Source organism: Chanodichthys erythropterus, chromosome 2, assembly GCF_024489055.1.
Source record: "Chanodichthys erythropterus isolate Z2021 chromosome 2, ASM2448905v1, whole genome shotgun sequence".
NCBI classification, from domain to species: Eukaryota; Metazoa; Chordata; class Actinopteri; order Cypriniformes; family Xenocyprididae; genus Chanodichthys; species Chanodichthys erythropterus.
The window spans coordinates 12,542,444-12,563,946 of NC_090222.1; the positions used below are offsets into that span (position 1 = coordinate 12,542,444).

Genomic DNA, 21,503 nt, shown 5'->3' on the forward strand with positions numbered 1-21,503 from the left:
ATAAAGTCTAGCTTCTGGCGTTGGGTTCTCTTCCACCAATCCCTGTTGAAAAAAACAGCACATGCTGGTTAAGGTGAGGTTTTGAAGCTGGTATGCTGGTTTGAGCTGGTTTATGCTGGTCAAGTGCTGGTCCATGCTGGTCCTAAGCATAAATCAGCTCAAACCAGCATACCAGCTTCAAAACCTACTTTACCAGCATATGCTGGTTTTTATAACAGGGATAGCAAAATTATTAATTCTACCTATGCCAAAACGTATCTCTTTAATATTAATTAGGTCATGACAGTGATACTTACAGATGACAAATTACTTGCTTGTGAATATTATTTTTGCCACGTTTTATCGTTGCTCTGTAACTCAGCAATAATATAGGTCTATATTATTGCTGTGAGGAACAATTCAATCAGGCATTTGTAAGCACATATTGCTGTTTATTGCAGGCCTTTGTGCCAATTCATTTCGTTGTTGATTCAGGTCATAGAAATAGGCTAGTGTAATTTAAGCCTATATTAATATGCTGCCTACAACAATGCTCGATTCGCGAATAATAAATGACTATTTTAAGCCGGTTAAAATGAATCGCTCGAATCGTTTGCGTTTGGAATAGCCTAGTTTGTTATTCGGTATGCATCCATTAGAACACTAAGAGCAAAAAGAACGTTGGTTTAAGTGAATATTTACCAATAAATAGTATAAATAAATGTAAAAAATAAACCAAACCTCCAAGTCTACCATGTAGTTTGCCGATGAAAAAAGGTAGGCTACCTGAATTCGCAGCTTGTGAACGACTGCATGTAGGCTAACCAAAGCGAAAGAAAGCACTAGAATAACCTTCAACTAAATCAACTCAGTCCCCTGTTTTCGCTTCATTAAGAGAGACTGTCTTATTTTACATGAGTTATAGTCTTGTCCAAGAGACCTGAGGTTAGTAAAGTGTTATTGGCTCGAGAACCGGTCGAAAACGCTTCAGTCCGTTTAATGAGCTAATCATTGGGATTGATTTTTAAACCGGTTCAACAGATCAAAGATCCGACTCAAAAGAACGATTCTTTCACGAATGGACTAAACCTTCACCATAGTAGGCTATATGTATCCTTTCCTTTAGGAGTAGGGATTATTTCGTTGCTCATTCGGGAAGTTTTTTTTTTTTTTTAATTCCGTTAGAATGGAGGTCGACTCCGAGTCCGGCTTCGAAAGCAGCGGTACTGACAGAACCAGTGAAAGCTCGAATATAGAGAGTTTAGGCTTGTCACACTCCAAGTTGGCTTATGATGGGAACTTTATTCGTTCTGCGTGTGGCATGTTTATGGCTGGAGAAATCGTAAGTATGCCGTGAATGTACTACCTCAATAGTTCAATATTAAATCTAAAATTAATTAGATACTTTTAAGTCACGTGATGAAACAAACATAGCCTATTGCAGAACTATGAATAAGAAAGAAAGGAAATCTAGATTATTAGGCTAACTATCTAGAAGAATTTGTTTCCACTTTCCATTTCCCAGCGGACCATCGCTGCATCTTTTGATATTGCAAAAGTGAAACTGATTGAAATCTTCTTTTATTTCAGTTAAACAGCAGGCTATTAATCACTTGTGAAGAAAAAGTAGCCTACACATTAAAACACTTGTAAAAAGAGCACTTATTTTAGAAATAATATAGGCTACTTTAAAATAATAGCTACATTTAAATGCAAACTCTAGGCTAATTAAATGAAAATGTAGGCCTACAATATTAAATTTATAGTGCAGTTTATATTAAATGCATGCAATTATCCGAACTTAAGAGAGCTTAAGACATTATGTCCTATAGCTGTCTTTATATGTAATTATATTATTTCTATTGTCTTTATGTTAAAGTGTTCTGCTGAATGTACTGACCTAATATACTTTAATTTCTATTGAAACTTGTATGTCATGAATTTAAAATATATTTGTAATTACACATTGAAGTTGCAATTTAGTACATTTAAAATATATTAACTTTAAAGGTCCCACTTTATATTAGGTGGCCTTAACTATTATGTACTTACATCATTAAATAAGTACAATGTACTTATTGTGTTCATATTGTATTGCAAAACACTTTTGCTGCAATTGAGGTGGATACGGATACGGTTACGGACAGGTTTGGTGGTATGGTTAGGTTTAAGGGTGAGATAAGGTGTAAAGGATGGCTCAACAGTGTAGTTATAGATGTCATTACATAAATGAATTAATTGTAATAATTGCTCTTTTCTGTATGGAGTATTAACAATAGCTGTATTGTGAGTCTCAAATAAATAAAATCAATAGCTCCCATTCACTGATTTTGCCCATAACAGACTGTATTAGTCGGGTACAGCAACACAGCTGGGCAAGATGCTTTCATGGCATTTTCAGGTTTGTTTAGTCATAAATAAAAAATCAGATCAACAAAGTGAAAGCAAACCTTTGATGTAGAGAGCTTTGAGGTCTGCAGCCATCAAATAATAGGTTCATCAAGTACTTTATACACTATATTGCCAAAAGTATTGGGACACTCCTCCAAATAATTGAATTCAGGTGTTCCAATCACTTCACTTCTTTCCAAACATTTGTGAAAGAATGGGTCGCTCTCAGGAGCTCAGTGAATTCAAGTGTGGTACCGTGATAGGTTGCCATCTGTGCAATAAGTCCATTCATGAAATTTCCTCACTACTAAATATTCCATGGTCAACTGTTAGTGGTATCATAACAAAGTGAAAGCAATTAGAAACAGCAACTCAGCCATGAAGCAGTAGGCCACGTAAAATCACAGAGCGCAGAAGGCAGATGACAGTCAAGGAGAGAGAACGAGCAAGAGGGAGATTTGAAAAGAAAAAAAAAAAACTGCAGAATGAGAGATGGGACACAAAACAAAACAACTCAAAAGAATATCACTCAAATTAACGTTTATGACTAGGCAAGCGCTTTAGGACCCGGTTTACATTAGGAAAGCTTTCCAGCACTGGAGAGAGCTAAGTGGGAAGGCCTAAAAAACTGCTTTGGGGTTTTGATTGTCTGGAGCTGCTGTGCTGTTTGTGACTAACAACGTACTCTTTTTATTTACTCGTGTGTACTATATGTCCATTTTTTGTGCTTCCTTGTCATTTGTTTATCAACTGCGCTTTATTTTTCGTGAAGCATTATTTTGTTGCGCATTAGCTGTGATAAACAGACATCCACTCGCATTGCGTGTGTGACAGCGGCCAGATAGTGAGAGTTGTGCAGGTAAACCACTGCACACTGACGGACGCTATAGAATGAGGTGCTTTGTGCTTAGTGCAACATCCACAAAGCAAGGTCCATAAAGAGTGAGTGAGTTTGGTGTGGAGGAACTTGACTGGCCTGCACAGAGTCCTGACCTCAACTTGATAGTACACCTTTGGGATGAATTACAGCGGAGACTGTGAGCCAGGCCTTCTCGTCCAACATCAGTGCCTGACCTCACAAATGCGCTTCTAGAGGAATGGTGCCCCAAAATAGGCAGTAAAAAAATTAATTAAAAAAAATCTATGGGGTATTTTGAGCTGAAACTTCACAGACACATTCAGGAGACACCTTAGACTTATATTACATCTTGTGAAAGAACGTTCTTGGGCACCTTTAAAGTTCATGTGCATGTAAAGGCAGGCTTCCCAAAACTTTTGGCGATATAGTGCGTGCTTTAGTATGTTAGTCAATACATCAAAATAAGTGTACGTCTTCAAAGCATTACAAAAGATTACTAAATCATAATGATTTAAAATGTATACTTTAAGGTAAAACATTTAGTTTGACATTATTACAAAGTATACTTTAAGTATACTTAAAGGGATAGTTCACCCAAAAATGAAAATTCTGTCATCATTTACTCCCCCTCAAGTTGTTCCAAACCTGTAAAAAATGTCTTTGTTCTGCTGTAAACAAAGAAAGATATTTGGAATAGTGTTTGTAACCAAGCAAATCTCGCACACCATTGACTGCCATAGTATTTCTTTTTTTTTCTCCCCCTTCTATGGAAGTCATAGGTGGGTGAAATCTTGCTTGGTTACAAACATTCTTCCAAATATTTTTCTTTGTGTTCAGCAGAACAAAGAAATGTATACAGATTTGGAACAAATTGAGGGTGAGTAAATATGACTGAATTTTCATTTTTGGGTGAACTATCCCTTTAAGTGTGTTAAGAAACATGGTAATGAATGCTTACTCTCTTTAGGTACACTTCAGTCGGCTTTTATGTAATTAAAATGATATTTTCCGCAAGTGCAGTTTTTAAATGTACTTTTAGGATTTGAAGTATACAAAGAAGTGTACATTTAATACAATTAAGCAAACATATTTTTTGACAAGGGATGGCTTACAACCATACATGTAGTGAATAGGAAAAACAAACTTTTTGTTGGTTATAAAGATGATTACTCACTACGGAAAGTGAGGAAGAGGACCAACCAAAACATTTGGGAAACAAACTCTTCCTTTCGGCTTGTATTGTTCTTCTTCCTTCCACCATGCTCTGAGTCAAATTCAAGCATTCCTTTTCCTGCCGTTATCTACAGCCAGCTCTGTCTTCTAAACTCAAAATAATTTTCCTGTGAAATCAAGCACACAGTGAAAAATTCTTTGGCTGTATATAACAGGAAGGGAGGGTGGGAAGTCTCTATAACATGGTGTTAAAAAGGAGTGGTAGAAAGGACCTGTTCTGCTGCTTAGAGAACATAATTGTCATTGTTATAATTATATATTTTTGGTCAAAATTTGTTTTTATAGCTCTTTTTCAGATTGGTGATTATCTATATTTAAACTTAATCATTTGGCAGACTTTTATCCATGCATTAAAGTTTTACATTTTATCAGTTCATGCATTTCCTCAGATTCGAACCCACAATGTTGGCTTAAAAATGGTATCATGTTTTAATAACGTTATCTGCTTTATTATAGCTGATTTTAGATCACTTTCATTGTGTTACATTTTATCAAAAGAACAATGCTGTTTCAGTCGAATGAGTGTCTGTGTTCCATCTTCAATCTCAGGTGTTTGGGCTTCTGGTGTGGACTTTGATTGGTGGGACGGAGTACCTCCATGTTCCTGCACTGGGGTGGGTAATGTTTGTGTCAGTCTTTTGCTGGGTGCTTACTGTCATTCTCTTCCTCTTATACCTGACCATGGCCCACACCAGGATTCCCCAGATCCCATGGAAAATTGTGGTGAGTAAATTAGAATAAATAATATTTGAACTTATCTAAATTAAACAACACAATTTAATGTAAAAAAGAGTCTCTCTCTCTCTTTTTTCTTAATTCACAGGGAATATGTTTTAATGGCAGCGCCTCTGTATTGTACCTGACAGCAGCTGTGATCAGTGCCGTATCTTTGAATGTGGCCATTAGGGGGCGCTACTACTTCATCAGCTGGGTTGCATCAACGGTATGACAAGCAACTTCTCTAATTCATTTAGCAAAACCCTTGTTTCAGTGTCTCCCATACAGCAATGTCTTTCCATCCACAACTGATTATTTTCCTGGACTGAAATCATTTGTTGATATTAACTAAACAGACATTACTGAGTTTTGTGTTTTTGTGTCATAATTAAATGAATTACTTGTAGTAGTATTTGATCATTTGAATCAGAAATTACTTTGTTCTTTTTCCTTTTCAGATATTTGCCTCACTGGCTGTGGTGTGTTATGCAGGAAATACAGCTGTGAATTACAAATCCTGGAGATCAAAATGTGAAGATAGATAAGCAGATTTATTTTTTTTATTATTATTACTATTCCTGAGGTATTATTTATGCAAATTTAAAGAATCACAAAACACCCCCCCCCCCCCAACACAAAAATTAGCATTAAACAAAGAAAATTAGGTCTGCCTATGACACTACAAATTACTCTAATGAGTCAGTTCTTTTTTAAGTGAATTAATCACAACTAATCAGTGTAATAGTTACTGATTGGTTGTTCATATGACAATGTGTAGTTAAAGATGCATGTGTCTTTTTTGTTTGTTTAGCATTGCTGTTTAATATTAAGGCCAATTATTGGATTGCATTTATGTTTCTTCTAAAAAGACTGAAGCCAAGTCCCTTTAAGATAAGTCATTTCACTCGGCGGCCATCTTTGAAATGCCTCTCAGGCGTTCAAGTGCAGCTCCTATCTCTTTGAATGGGGAAACATCAAATTCTCCAAAGCTGTTTGCCAAGCTTTCGATTAAATTTCATATTTGAAATCACTAATGAAATCTGACAACAACAGTCTCATAAATTTTGTTTCTAAATGCTCGAATTTCATGACAAAACATGGTATTTTTCAGGCTGGATCAAGCTATGCGCATGCGCAGTCCTAAATGCGCCTTTTGTGTCTCATTTCGTAGCCGCGCGCGGTTTGGCCGCTGCAGTGACGCGATGACTTTACCAATCGGCGATTGGCTCTTATTTAGAAAGCGGGACTTATTCTGCCATATTACGCGTTGCAATTTCTCCCATTCAAAACAATACTAGTGACGCGTCTTGTGTTATTCTCTAGTCTTTGACTGAAGTCACAAAAAAGTCTGTAAACACACCTTTTGCAAGAACTGCTTTGGCAATGTAACTGTTAAAAAATCAATATTTATTTAATATTCCTCCATAAGTAACATTTCATTTAATTTTTTTGAACCAAACCAAATTTTATGCTTTAACCCACAATTCTGTAATGTATCTTAAGGCATTGTCATATAATTGTTATTGTGTATATATCTAAAAGCTTTTCTGTATTAAATATGTTTGATTTCCTAATTTTTTTTTTCTTTCTGAAAACAAATCACATGATTTAGGTTCTTTAAAGTATGTGGGTTTTTCCTAAACATCATGAACGCCTATTACATGCTTTAAGTATATTGTAATATATTTATTGAAAGTAGCATGCAGAGTTTGGCAGAAATTATTTTGATTTAAGTAAAAGGATGTCAAACAGTTTTGTTGCAATTGATCGTTCAGTTTAATAGTTTAACAAATATTTGTTGTTGTATGTTTTTTAAGTCTGTGTTGAAGAAACACCTCAGGTTACGTATGTAATTCGGTTCCCTTACAGGGGAACAAGACGCTGCGTCATGGTGTTGACGCTATGGGAACGCTTGCACAGCGTAACCTGGGATGTGGCGACTCAACACAGCATCTCATTCCCCTCTCAGGAAACCGGGTTACGTAACCTGACATGTTCCCTACCAACTGGTTTTCGACACTGCGTAATGGTGTTGACGCTTATGGGAACTTGAATACTAGCTCTGCCATGCCCTGGGAAGAACTTGCCCACAAAGCTATAAGCACAAAAAGCAGTAAATCCTTCATCACTTGAAATTAGCTGCTGTAAGCAGTAAGCACAAACCATTGTTAAGCGTTAACTCGGACTTGGCTCAACCCTGAAGGGCTTATCTGCATCTAAACTGGCATGAGTGGTGGACATACATCTTCAAAGCATGGACAGAACAAAACAGATCTGCTTGGCCATCGCAAAAAGCCCCAAGTGAAAGGCCTCTATTGAGGAATCCTGGCACCTTCCAAAGCTGAAGTGCACGAAGCCCACAGCGTGCGACTTTTACTACTTTTGAAGGATGAGTCTGAGGATGGAAACTTGTGCTCTTGAGCCTGAACTGAAGAGGTCTCATGTGCAATAGACCTAAAGGAATAGCGTTGGTTGCTGCTGTCATGAGACCTGGTAGCATTTGAATTTGCAGAACTGAAAGCTGTTGGCCTAACTTGACATCCTTTGCTTAATTTTAATTTTTTATTTTTTTTATTACAATGTTTAATGTAATGAAACCATTGGTTGATGCATGATTATTTGCTTTATAAGTTTTGTGATTGATGGATGATATTGTACTTAATTTTTTCATTGGTTCTTTGTAAGTTTGAATTTTGTCTCATTTTGCATTTAAAGGTGCCCTTGATTGTTTTTTTACAAGATGTAATATAAGTCCTAGGTGTCCCCTGAATGTGTCTGTGAAGTTTCAGCTCAAAATACCCCATAGTTTTTTTTTAATTAATTTTTTTAACTGCCTATTTTGGGGCATCATTAACTATGCACTGATTTTTTCAGCACGGCCCCTTTAAGAGATGCGTTCCCTCTGCCCCACGAGCAAATTGTATTTATTTAGATGGTTACATTTGATTCTGTGTGGGTTTGAGGATATGCTCTGTGGCTAACGTCTAATTCTACACTGTTGGAGAGATTTATAAAGAATGAAGTTGTGTTTATGAATTATACAGACTGCACGTGTTTAAAAATGAAAATAGCAACAACTCTCGTCTCCGTGAATACAGTAAGAAACGATGGTAACTTTAACCACATTTAACAGTACATTAGCAACATGCTAATGAAACATTTAGAAAGACAATTTACAAATGTCAATAAAAATATCATGCTATCATGGATCATGTCAGTTATTATTGCTCCATCTGCCATTTTTCGCTATTGTTCTTGTTTGCTTACCTTGTCTGTGCACAGATCCAGACGTTAATGCTGCCTTTCCTTGTCTAATGCGTCGAATGGGCTGGCATTATGCAAATATTGGGGTCATACATATTAATGATCCCGACTGTTACGTAACAGTTGGTGTTATGTTGAGATCCGAGTGTTTTCCGGAAGTCTTTTAAACAAATGAGATTTACATAAGAAGGAGGAAACAATGGAGTTTGAAACTCACTGTATGTCTTTTCCATGTGCTGAACTCTTGTTATTCAATTATGCCAAGATAAATTCTGTACCTTTTTAGCCCTGATGAAGACCTGTGTGCCTAAAACACGTTGGCAAAATAAAATATTGATCTTTTAGCTCCATCTTTTGTTTATTTTGACCCCTTGACGTCGCAAGTGTTGCTGGTATTGTCTATAAATAGCTTTGTTTTTATTCCATGCACCTTGTTGATCGTGTGAAGTTGCACCAGATTAACTACACAATACAACCTAAACATGACATAAATACACAGAGATAACAAGGAAACTAAATGAACAACAGTGAATGTAATCCAATCAGAAATCATAGAAACTAGCAAACAGAACTCAGTAAAAGCAACACAGGGAACAGACTGCAAATTAAACCAAAACAGAACAAGACCATTACATCTATACACATTACATGTCTCAAATTTTTACATGAACATTTGAACAAATTTTGTTAGGACCAAAAAGGATTCGTTAGGATTCGTTTGGTGTGGAGGAAATGATGGCACATCTGTGGGGCAGTTTTCACACAATACATTGAATAGGTTGTTTGCACATGACGTCATTGCTGCATGCAAAATGCGTCTGGAGGGCAAAAAGTGTTTTTCTATAGAAAGTGAGTTTTCTATATAGAAATCCTATCACAAACTCAAAATTCATACGTTTTGCATTGTTTATGGTTGCTTAAATTGATCAAACCGAGAAACCTAAATGAGCTTTTATTGTTTAGGTAGCTTCTATAATTTTTTTTATTTAAAAGTTGTCACCTTTTATAGCGTTTTGTGTCTGCTTATACTGAAATGAATATGGATACCTGCTTACCTTTTTTGTTTTTGACTTCACATTCTTCATGGTATCGTTTGCAGGGAAAAGAAGATATTTTATCCCATTGTATGATCATTTTATGTTTTCACTTCAGTTTTGTAGTAATTCCGTCCACAATAATGTTGATCCGGTTACCATGAAAACAGTGTCAAGAACTGCTGCTTCAGCCATCATATGGTAGAAAATGTCCAAATAAAAAATGCATTCAACAAGCAGACAGAAGTCAATCAATTTCTTTGTTTGAAGGATGTAAATGTAACTGTAGTTCTAATGTTTTCTTTGTAAATATTCACTTTCCCATATGACCACGGAGGAGAATCGGAGGGGCATTCAGCGGACAGACACCCTTTCTCACAGTATGACAGACACTGACACACTGTATTTATTTTTTTTTCATTTCAACAAATGACAACCAAAATCAAAACCATAGAAGCTTGTGAACAGTTTTGAAGTGGCTGCGTGCAAGTTACTCATTCACAAGCCAAGTGAGAGTCATACTGGCAAATGTAATGTGAATTATTAAACCAAACAAAATAAAACACTTTCAAAAACACTCAGTTAGTGATTATTTTATTGAGTGATAGGCAGTGGGTTCAATCAGTGACATTATTAGATTTGCTATACGCCGTCTCCCCATCACCTCCTCAACCTGCTTCCCTTAGTGTGTTTTTAGACGTAGAAAAGGCGAAAATTACACCATCCATTTTTCCCCTGAAAGATGTTGTCAGCTCCTGTTGCAATTCTCGATTCAGCATAAATGACCTACAATGGCGACATTTTTCACAATCACGAGAGAAAATCAAAACACTGCCCTAAACTCACCAGCAGAAAGGCAGCACGATATAAACAAACCGGACCTGAACACGGCGTAATGGCAGCTTCACATTCTCTATACCTACCTCCTCAATGGCAGTCAAGTTTTTCAATTCAGTACAAAAATCGCTCCTCTTCATAAGGTTCACATCCAAAATATGTTGTGATTTTCTGTTTATACCTTTCTAAACCAGCACAGTATGGACTTTCCCCATCTCTTCCATTCTAATTTTCACTGCTTGCCCTCCACATTAATTTTGCACGTCACCAGAACCACGTGATTGCAAACAACCTATTGATTTATGTTTAGTTCATACCTGGTTTAGATTATCATAGTATTAAATATTGTGAAGTTGTAAAGTTTGATTGAAAGTCTGGGCCAAGGGTAAACAATAAAATCTATACAATAGCAGACATATGAAAGTAGCAAAAATAAATGATAAGTTTATTGTGAGTTTATTGTGATCTTCATATGAAAAAAAGTATATCAGTTTTAATAACTTTTTTAATAAAAATCAACTTTAATAGTTAGTAAAATCAAGTGTAATAGTTAGTAGTTTTAAAATTGTCTAATAGTTAATAGTTTTAAAATCAAGTATAATAGTTAATAGTTTTAAAATTGTCCATATCCAGGATATGTATACATTCAGTACAGGGTTTGTCATTTAGGTTATTATTGGTTAAAAATATTTTATCATCTCATAAATGTTATATAGTCTAACACAAAAAGTTTTTTACTAAAATCATTGAGAGCCTTTTGGAATTGTTGTGTTAAAGAAGCCCATAATGCATGATTAGGAATAAAATATGTTTACACCAGTCTCCTTATAGTGCTGAATTAAGTAATTGGTAAATTAATTTTACTCAGAAAGTTCCAAAATTTCATCATTATCAAGAGCTCAGAAAAAAAGTAGGCTACTTGTTAACTGGCATTTTCCTCACATAAATTGTGAAACATTTCTGTCTTTATGATGCAGTGGAACTGCTGTTAAACACAGCCCAGTGAGCCCCAATGGAGGTCAGGGCAAATCCATTCTGTCGACCGCTGAGGAAACGTAGTTCACTTGCATTATAGGTTGGGTAGAAGTTAAAAGAAAGTCCAATTGGCTGCCCCACTTTGAAAGAGCGCCCCTTATTACTGACAAACATAAGCTCAGAGATGTAGCCAGAGTAATACTTTCCAGAGACTTGAACAAAATATTCGTTGTCGAAGAGTGTCATCTCCTTTAGATTGCCATAACTGTTAATGCCAACCAGTGCTGTCCAGTTACCGTCATATTGCAACTGGATCCTATTAAACAGATACGGTATGCGCCATTATTGTTAAAACAATTCACAGCAAAATACCATATAACTAACTTAACAACAGAATGTTGAAAATGCTATATGAAGTTGATAATTTGTTGCAAATGGATTTACGTGCAGGCAACCAGTCCAATAATTCTGACAGATCAGGTACTTTTGGAATTGTTAAAATGTTGCCTAATGTGTAACTATCTAGCAGTGCTTGGCAAAACTTACCCATTGATGCAGTTGCTGCTGTAGTATCCAATGTAGGGATATTCATATACTCTGACTCCAGTGATGCGACCGTCACGTGCAGTGGAAAATTCAGTTCCAGAGCCTTCCCCCGCAGCAGGGGAGTACGAGTAATAATTAGGTATAGCTGAAAAGGTAATTAACAGCTATAAGTATCTAACTAAAGATGGTTTGGTACTTTACAATTAGGTTTATTTGTTAACATTACTTAATGCATTGACTAACATGAACCAACCATGCGGAATAGCCTACTGTATTTGTTAATCTTTGTTAACGTTAGTTAATAAAAATACAGCTGTTCATAGTTTGGTCATGTTAGTTAAGTGTGAGGCTAAGAAGCAGATTTGTGTACGCGATCGCAACACTGTCAAAGAAAATAAGCGAAATGAAGGAGCTGAATTCAAACCGACTGACGGAGAACGGCGGAGAGTGCCGAGCGAATACGGAAGAAAGTTAAAGTCACATGGCAGATAGGCTACATGCACGTAGAGTGCATAGAAGTCGTTGATGCAATTGTTTCAATGTGAGATAACGACGCGGGTTAGATGCACGAACACTTTCTGTATGAGGATGACGTGTGCTGAAAGTTAAAATGCTGTGAGTAAAGCGCAAGACGGGAAACGCATCAGCTGTCGGTCATCATGCAGGGACACTGATGGTATAAAAATATCTCTCTTTAATTATAAGAATGACTGATTGTCACTTGAATCCGTGATATTTGATAACTATAATGTAGCCTAGCCTACAATACGAAGGAGAACAGTAACTTCTGTTATGCTATTATTATTTAAGTGCATGATGCACAATTTTTGTGTATTTAATGCAACAAAATGGAATATCACACGTTTGCTTACATAGTTCATGTAAAATGTGCTTGAATGAGGAAAGAAATTAAGCCAAATATGTAAATTAACAAACAGACAATTGTCTATGTGGTAAAGTTTATTTCGGCTAAATTGTCTAGTGGTGTAGTTGCGAATTGTAACCTACAGGCCTGTAAACACCGGACGAATATCGCACGCGTTCATCGCCAGCGTTTTTCGAGATCTTTTTTTGTGTTCATACCCAAGCGATTTTCAACGTGCAAAAATCGTTTGGGTATGAACACAAAAAAAGGGAGTGCAAATTCACTCCCTGCCAGTGTGTGGCGCTTGTGCTTAACGGTAGTGCAAATAAACATATTTATGATATTAAGTTAAAGAAGATAAAAATGCAGATATTAAATGGCATATATATAACATATTAGAGATGGTAGTCAGAAACGGTACTGCAAATAAACATATTTATGAAAAAGACATTCTCAACTATATTTCTTGAATGTAAAAAACAAAAAAAACAGTACAAATACAGAAATAATACACATCTATTGCTGTGGCCAAGAAGTGGCAGAGCACCTATAGCGTGCATCTCAATCAGCTCCCTAGTTCAGTAGTCAGGGCACTGATCAGGGAGTCGGCCACATTCATTTACACGGTATACTGATACACAACCTAGGAAGCTAGGGAGCTGATTGAGACGCAAGGGGTGCTTCTCAATTCTTATTTGTGCATCCTCGTTTCCTTTCCTCGCTTCCTTTCCTAGCGTCTTAGCTCCACCATTTCAGGATGCGAGGGAAGGACACAAGGAAAAGATGCGAGGAGGAGGAATTGAATCAAGTGAAATGATATATCCTCGCTCCCTTTAGCGTCACTTCAAAGCGCCATTAGCTGCACTCAAGGGATCTACCCATATGTTGTTAAAGTTGATTATTTAAAAAAATATATATAATAAATATTAATAATGCTTTATATAATAGATGCTCCGTTGAAATATGTAAGATGTAAACTTTATTTAAACTGCATACATTAAAGCATACATTTAAATTATTGCGACCGATATGAAGGGGGAGGAGAATTTATGCGTGCGTCAGGTTTCTCGACGAGAAAGACTTCCGCAAAGGATGCATCTGTGTATCCTCGCTCATGACTCCTCAGGAAGCTTCCTCACTCCTCGATTCTCACCTCCTCGCGGTGCAGTTACAGAATTGAGATGTCTTTCAAGATGGCTTGATCGGTATCCGGGTCCCAGGAATAGTTTGTAGAGGTCTTCCTCGTCTACTTACTTTCTCTTCATCGTCTTGGTATCAATGTGTGCTTGGCAAGATCGTTTGTGCTTGAGCGCCACCAAGTCGTGTTTTACTTTAACTTCAGCAAAAAAAAAAAAAAAAGAGCGTTTGGACCCGGAAACGCTGCAGCGTGACATCAGACTTAACAACCGAATAGATCCTCCTAAATTTTACGCATTGCACCTTTTAAGTTTTTTTTTTTTCTTCATTTTTTTTCATTTGAGGTAATCAACCTAACTGAATCTACTTAAGCCTAACTGAAATTACTGTCTAACGTGCCAAACTGCTAAATACAAGAGCTGAAAAGTGATTCTGAAGTTGTTCCCTGTGTCCCATGTAGTTGGCTGATGCTTTGTCGAGTCAGAAGCAGATGTTGATGTGCAAAATTCCCAGATAACTCGACACACAGTGCATTAACTCTTGATTTTAATCATGTATTAGTAAATGTTGAAATTAACATTTTCAAAAATTAATAAATGCTGAAGAAGCTGTAAAATGCAGTAGAAGTGCAGTTCATCATTAGTTCATGTTAACTAATGTAGTAAATGTTAATAAATTAACCTTACTGTAAAGTGTTACCAATATGTTTCTCATTGATCACTAAAGCCCTTTTTTGGTTCTAATTGGAACCTTTATTTTGACTGTTTTAGTTATACAGGTTTCGACCTGGCAATTTATTTTATTCTACTTTTAAAAGTGCTTCTAATACCTAATTCTAACAATTGATGCACATTCAATTAGACAATATTGATTTATTTATTTAACTTCTGACTTAGTTAATGATACTCACGCATGGTCATGCTCATGGCACAAAGGCAAGAGAATACCACAAAATAATGCAGCATTTTGGAATGTTTAGCTGTTCACTGCACTCTGAGAATCTAGATCAAACCAAACACAAGCGTTGAGTTATTAAACTGTGAATACTTCAAGAATGTTTTTGCAAGATGCAATAGTTTAAGACAACAAATTACAATTAATGAATTATATATATATATATAAACTAGATAGTTTAAGACAACTATCTGTCTTAACTAAAAAAAAAAAAAAAATATATATATATATATATATATATATTTAAAACAAACAAACAAAAACAAACACATATCTTTTTAATGTATCCACAAATAAATAAATACAAATATTTTAAATATTTTTTAATATGTTAATTGATGCCGTTACCTGTAGTTAAGCCCGAGTGTGTGTTCCTTGAGGAAGAGTTGTGAAGTTCCTTCATTTATACTCTCTTGATGGTCCAGCCTCTTCTTTTTCATACTTTTTGTTTCATGCTTCATGAATGTTTCTGGCAGGAAAACATTTTAAGAAGGAATTTCCTTTTTGTTTATCCTTAGTCACCTGACACATTTCTTGAACACATGTTTATTATTTTAAAGGAATTTATGACGTCAGATAATTATCTTAAAAAGATTAAAAAAGATTTTTGATGCCATACAGTAAAGTGTTAGTTTTCTTAAAAGTTTTTGAACAACTAGTCATCACAAAACAATACAGGCCATTTATATCTCAGAAAAGAACAATTTATTTCTTTTTGCAACCTCCTTTTCCCCAAGATAACAGCTCTGAGTCTTCTTCTATAATGCCTGATGAATTTGGAGAACACCTGACAAGAGATCAGAGACCATTCCTTCATGCAGAATCTCTCCAGATCCTTCAGATTCCCAGCTCCATGTTGGTGCTTCTTCTCTTCAGTTCACTTCACTCATTTTCTTTAGGGTTCAGGTCAGGGGACCGGGATGGCCATGGCAGAAGCTTCATTTTGTGCTCAGAGACACATTTTTGTGTTGGTTTTGATGTTTGTTTTGGATCATTGTCCTGATGGAAGATCCAACCACGGCCCATTATTGGATATATAGCAGAAGCAGTCAGGTTTTGATTTTTCATCTGTTGGTATTTTATAGAATCCATGATACCATGTATCTGAACAAGATGTCCAGGACCTCCAGCAGAAAAATATGCCCACAACATTAAAAATCCAGTGTTATATTTAACCGTGGGTATGGGCAAAATTCATTAATCTGGTGAACTTTGAGAGTTCAAAATAAAAAGCTCCAACCCATGTTTAGTGTGCAAATTGAACAAAGAAAAAGTCTGTGCATTGACTCGTACCTTACAGCAGCACTGTGATTCTACAGCAGAAGATCAGCTTTGACAATATAATTCAAATTCTTGATGTCTGTGTGCCTAAAAGAAAGTTTTTTTTTTTTTTTTTAATCAGAACAACTTTTAAGAAAACCTTTGAATTATATTGTAAAAGCTGATCTTCTGCTGTAGAATCACAGTGCTGCTGTAATCAATAATGTATATCTAATCCAGAGATTGGGCTCTAAATGAGTTCAGTGATTCAAATCAAATAATGATTATGTGAAAACATAAACAACACCACCTGATCATCTTTTCTCCTTGCTTGTCTGGCTGTCATGAATCAGTTACAGCAGCCAAACAAATTGTAATATTAAAAAGTCAAGGGTCAAGAGCTCAACTAATCCCCAGTGGAAATTACACCCTTGGGTATGGGTTAATTTTTATCCATGTGTGCACCAAACCCATCTGGCGGGTTTTTAGGCTTTCTGAGACTCAAGACTCAACTAATTTCTGGAATTCTCCAGCTGTGATCCTTGGAGAGTCTTTGGCCACTCAAACTTTCCTCCTTACCATGCATTAGGGCGATTTAGACACACGTCCTCTTCAAGGCAGATTTGTAACATCTTTAGTTGATTGGGACTTCCTAATTATTGCTCTGATAGTGGAAATGGGGATTTTCAATGCTTTAGCTATTTTCTTACAGCCACTTTCTATTTTGTGAAGCTCAACAAACACATCAGAACTATATTCTTTGGTTTTACCTATTGTGATGAATGATTACAGGAATTTGGCATTTGTTCCTCTTATTTATACTCCTGTGGAACAATGGCTGGACAATATCATGTTTATGATCACCCTGGTGTGTTAAAAAATGTAAATATGAATAGGAAAATACTTCAGAGATATTTACTTATAAAAAATTCTAGGGGTGCCAATAATTGTGGCCAACGTGCTTTGGAGAAAAACATTTATTTCATAATGTGATTTTCCCCCCACTTTCAATTCTTTTCAATTAAAGGTTAGATTTTTGCTCATTTTATGAATTAAAGATCTAAAGGATAAACAATGCAGATTTATTTTTACAGTCATCTTTGATCATATTTACCAAGGGTGCCAATAATTCTGACCACCACTATAACTTTTATTCTACTTAATTATATGTCCATGTGAACTCGTGAAAATTTTCATTTATTTTGTTAGTTATATTTTTTCCACCAACTGTTATCAACCCCCCACCCCTCTTAAATGTCCTCAATATCCTTGGCATGAGTCATGAATGGGTTGTGATATGAAACATGTCTCCTTCCATTAAATACAATATAAAAACTTTTCCAGTTTATGGAACTTTTGTTTGTCACCATTCTTGAGGTTAGTATGTCAAGTGTTGAGGTCTATTTGCAAACCTCTAAAACCCTTTTCCACCTATCTTTGTAAGATTGTTGTACCTTTAGAAACAAAAACATAGTTACGCATCCTATAAAAAAATACTAAATGAAAACTTGTTTATTAAATCGTCTTGGTGGTTATGGATGTAACCCTGGTTTCCTGAGAGAGGGAATGAGACGCCGCATTAGATTGACGCTATAGGAATGCTTTTGCATGAGCCGGTATCTGAAGCATGTGTGTCAATGCACCAATGAAGATGCCAAGGCGTGTGCAGTATGGAAATCAACCTCTCTTTTCCTCTCTCAGTGAACGTCTAGGTTACAGAGACGCTGACTCCAGAGGAGGAGATGGCGGGCGAGTTGCACCATGCGACGTGTGTGTAGACCACCCTGGTGGTTGATGTATGCTACAGTCGATGTGTTGTCTGTCTGGATCAGTACATGTTTGTCGTGCAGCAACAGTTGAAACTGGCACAGGGGCAAGGAGTACTGCTAGCATCTCGAGGCAATTGCTATGCCACCGTTGTAGGGGTCCTGTCAAGGATGACCACTGCATATGGCACCCCAGCCGGTGGTGGAGGCATCCATTATTACAATAACATGCCTGGACAATTGTACTAGGGGCCCCCGCCGGCCCGTAGAAAGCAAGGTGCGACCATGGGCTGAATGTATGACAACAACTTGGTGTGATGACCACACAGAGCATTCCATGGGACCATGCCCACCTCGGGACTCGGCTGTATAGCCAGTCCTGAAGCGGTCTCATATGCAGCAGTCCGAGCGGTGTGATGCCATATGCCCCAGGAGCCTCTGAAATAGCTTCAGTGGAACCGTTGTTTTCTGCAAGAACATATTCAGGCAGTTCAGCACCGACTGTGCATGCTTGCTTGCTGACACAGAGTCATACTGACCGAGTTCATCTCCACACTGAAAAAAGAGGTGCTCTGCACAGAGAAGAGCTTGCTCTTTTCCTTTTTGACCCCAAACCCCAGATGGCTGTGGTGCCTGAGCACTAGATCCCTGTGTTCATATGACTGATCTCGAGAGTGAGCTAGAATGTGTAGGACATGAGGCCATGAGACCAGCAAGACACCGCTGAACCTGGGGGATTGCCTGGCAAACTGAATCACACAGCCGAGTCTGACTGTCCGAATGGGCCAGCGGGATGAACTGGGAAGCTCTAGCTAGGTTCCCAAAGTCTGTACGAGTGGCACCAAAGGGACAACAGACGTACCCGCAGGGGCAGCGAGTGTGCTTGGGCCTAACCCGGGAAGCACAGCGTCCCGAAGTAGAGGCAGTGAGTGTGGTGCACTTACCTGCTCTGTGGGTCCCGTGTAGGACTGGCTAGGGTGGTGTGAGGAAGCAGTGCGTCCTCTAATGCACACTCCCTGCCTGTGGCGAAAGAACAGAGCAGAACGTCACTCACTGCCCACGATCACCCTGTATGACCGGAGAGTCAGGAAACTGCTCTTTCTTGAGAATCAGGGACCACTAGCCATTGGGCCAATGGCAGAACAGTAGTAAGATTTTCCACCTGGTCCTCCTCCGGGGGAAGGAGTGGTGCGTACACCAACTCCAGAGAAAGAGCCATTCCCTGCAACTCCGGGTCACCCATCCCAGGGCCACCTACCCAACAATTTAGGTTTAACAGTGACCTGGGGACGGGCTGCATCACCTTCCTGCAGAGGGCTCGCCTCGTGGCCAAGCCGGGGCGGAGCACTGCTCGCAGGGGAGTGTTCTTGCCGACAAGCAGACTGAACAGTGGCAGAGTGACTGCTTGTGAACTGTTGGGAACTGCTGTACAATCTCTGGCAGTGTCGCCAAGAGATCACCTTGTGAGATGGGAGCATCAAGAAAGCGCACTTTGTTGACATCTCGCCTCTCTGCAAGGTTTAGCCAGATATGGCATTCCTGGACCATAAGGTTGACATCGTCTGGCCAAGGGCCCGTGCCGCGACTTCTCTCGCTCAGAGGGCAAGGTCAGACAGCATGCGCGGGTCCTGTAACAACCCCTGGCTCAGAACTACCTTCATGCATTGCTTTGGCCAGCAGAATGACCATTGCTTGCAGGAAGAAGGCGGTCTGTCCAGCAGAACCACAAGGCTTAACAGCTAGAGCTGCCATCACCTCACAGACATTAGATGGGAGCCACAGATGATTCCTCCAGGTGGCAGCACTCTGCGGGCATAAATGCAACGCAATTGCACAGTCCACCTGAGGAACCCCCATGAACCCCCTGACTGCCCCACAGACGAGGGTAGTGAGAGAGGAAAAACTTTAAACAGATTTTGTCCCAAATATACCTCCGTACTGCCAAAGCTCTTCATGCACGTCCGGGAAGAAAAGCATGTGGGCGGGGCGAGGCGATCTTTGTGTCATGCTCCAAGCCCAGAACCGATCTACCAGCTGAGATCGCTCAGACTAAGCGTGCTGCAGATCGGGAAAGCATGGCTGTCAACTCAGCATGAGCAAACACCGCCGAAGCGGAAAGCTCAGCTTCATCTTTCAATCCAGAGAGCAATAGCCCTCTCACCAATGCAGCTATCGACATCTGATCTTCATCTGGAGTGGCCAATGAAGTGCTGAGTTGCCATGGCAACACGCGCTGTCAGCAAGCAGCTCACAGGCACACGACACGCTGAGGAGCGGGAGGTCCACAGGGCTTTTCCCGGTGGAAAGCTCTCACTGTAATCCTCAGTCTCCCAAAGTGTTGAGCAGACCCGTGGCTGTGCTTTTACACACAAGTGGCGGCTGGGCAACAACAAAGGGGACTCAAGCCTTCACGAAAAAAGGCTGCGACCTGCGTGTCGATGTGATCATGTTCCCTCGAGAACATGAATCACCCACGAACGCTGTATCAACATGCTGGGCACGTGAGACGGCAATAGTGGCCGTCAGATGAAAACCGGAAACGGCCGCATCTAGGAATGGACAGACAGAGAGTTGTCTTTAAAAAGAAGCTTGCTGCCGTGCTTGCTCTTTAGGGAAATGCTCTTAGCCGAAGCGCCCAGGGGCGAATGCTGCCCTGTGTGCACAGCAAGCTGGATGCAAACACCGTTGGAATGCTCCATCACACCTGCAAAGAGATCCCACAATGAGCTGCAAGCAAAATAGCAATTAAAAAATGCTATTTTCTGTGTGTTCTCCTGATAGCAATTAAAATTGTTGTTATTTGCTCAGAAATTTACTCTCAATAGAGGTGAATTGGAAAGAGCGATCACTGTATAACCATTTGGCTTCGAAGCCATTTAGAAGTGAGAATGCTGGTCCTATTTATACCCAGATGCCGGGGGTGTACCCCGGCATGTAAATCTCACTGGCCAATTCCCATTGGCTCATTTTGTACCACTTGGAGGTGATTAGTCTCCCAAATGAGACCCCATTAAGTCTGTATTGATGTAACATCGAACATGACTGACTGAATGGGAACCAAGGTTACATCCGTTATTCCCAAGACTTTCCCCTTCAAAAGAACTCAAAGGCATGTCATATTTACACTAGGGGAACCAATGCACCATATTGCCAAATGTCTGGTCAAAAATGTGAATAAGCGCTATTCTAAGACCAAGCCAGGAAGCAAAGGTTAGTCCCCTTTCTTACACTACATGGGGGCGTGGTTGCAACGCATCCACCAACAGCTTCAATAAAGAGGGCTGAAGTTCTCATCATTACATAGACCAATACCTAACTCTCGTGCTAAACCAGCAGGAAGATGAAATTGTCACCTTCGGTCTAAACACAATGCCCAAAGTGGCAGCAGAGAAAATGAGACCACAATCACGCCCGCCAACAACTAAAGAGGGCAGATTGCCACCGTCCTCAGACTAAGCATGGACTGTGAGACCTCTAACTCTACCTTTATTACTGTTCTCACCTTTGGCCTATCACAGTGCTGAAGGGGGCAGCAGACGAAGTGTAACTTGGTTAGGGAACTCTACCAAATACAGGTTTAACAGAAGAGGGCAGGAATTCTCATGACCAAGTCAAACCCAGTTTCACAGACTCTTAAATCAACCCAACCAAGGTGAGCATAAACCATGGGAGCTGCAGCTGCATCA

The 21,503-nt window shown here is 38.8% G+C and overlaps 2 protein-coding genes across 2 annotated transcripts; one reads left to right on the forward strand and one right to left on the reverse strand.

The window, feature by feature from the left end:
* The first annotated feature begins 1,165 nt into the window (after positions 1-1,165).
* Positions 1,166-8,728, forward strand: cmtm8b (CKLF-like MARVEL transmembrane domain containing 8b). The gene is made up of 4 exons (XM_067392685.1): positions 1,166-1,321; positions 5,012-5,185; positions 5,286-5,405; positions 5,638-8,728. Exons 1-4 carry the CDS (start codon positions 1,166-1,168, stop codon positions 5,722-5,724), a joined length of 537 nt encoding a protein of 178 aa, XP_067248786.1. The 3' UTR covers positions 5,725-8,728.
* A 2,044-nt stretch (positions 8,729-10,772) lies between these two features.
* On the reverse strand, positions 10,773-15,156 carry LOC137024805 (zymogen granule membrane protein 16-like). The gene is made up of 4 exons (XM_067392698.1): positions 15,140-15,156; positions 14,748-14,838; positions 11,836-11,980; positions 10,773-11,605 (listed from the first exon to the last, which is right to left on the reverse strand). Exons 2-4 carry the CDS (start codon positions 14,800-14,802, stop codon positions 11,281-11,283), a joined length of 525 nt encoding a protein of 174 aa, XP_067248799.1. The 5' UTR covers positions 14,803-14,838; positions 15,140-15,156; the 3' UTR covers positions 10,773-11,280.
* Between the last annotated feature and the right edge of the window lie 6,347 nt (positions 15,157-21,503).

Excerpts from the sequence above, each read along its gene's own strand:
- LOC137024805 (XM_067392698.1), bottom strand. The coding sequence starts at position 14,802 with ATGCTGCATTATTTTGTGGTATTCTCTTGCCTTTGTGCCATGAGCATG. Across the intron at positions 11,981-14,747 it reads TGCCATGAGCATGACCATGC|CTATACCTAATTATTACTCG; the intron begins GTGAGTATCATT and ends TTACCTTTTCAG. Across the intron at positions 11,606-11,835 it reads AGCAGCAACTGCATCAATGG|GATCCAGTTGCAATATGACG; the intron begins GTAAGTTTTGCC and ends TCTGTTTAATAG.
- cmtm8b (XM_067392685.1), top strand. The coding sequence starts at position 1,166 with ATGGAGGTCGACTCCGAGTCCGGCTTCGAAAGCAGCGGTACTGACAGA. Across the intron at positions 1,322-5,011 it reads TGTTTATGGCTGGAGAAATC|GTGTTTGGGCTTCTGGTGTG; the intron begins GTAAGTATGCCG and ends CTTCAATCTCAG. Across the intron at positions 5,186-5,285 it reads AGATCCCATGGAAAATTGTG|GGAATATGTTTTAATGGCAG; the intron begins GTGAGTAAATTA and ends CTTAATTCACAG.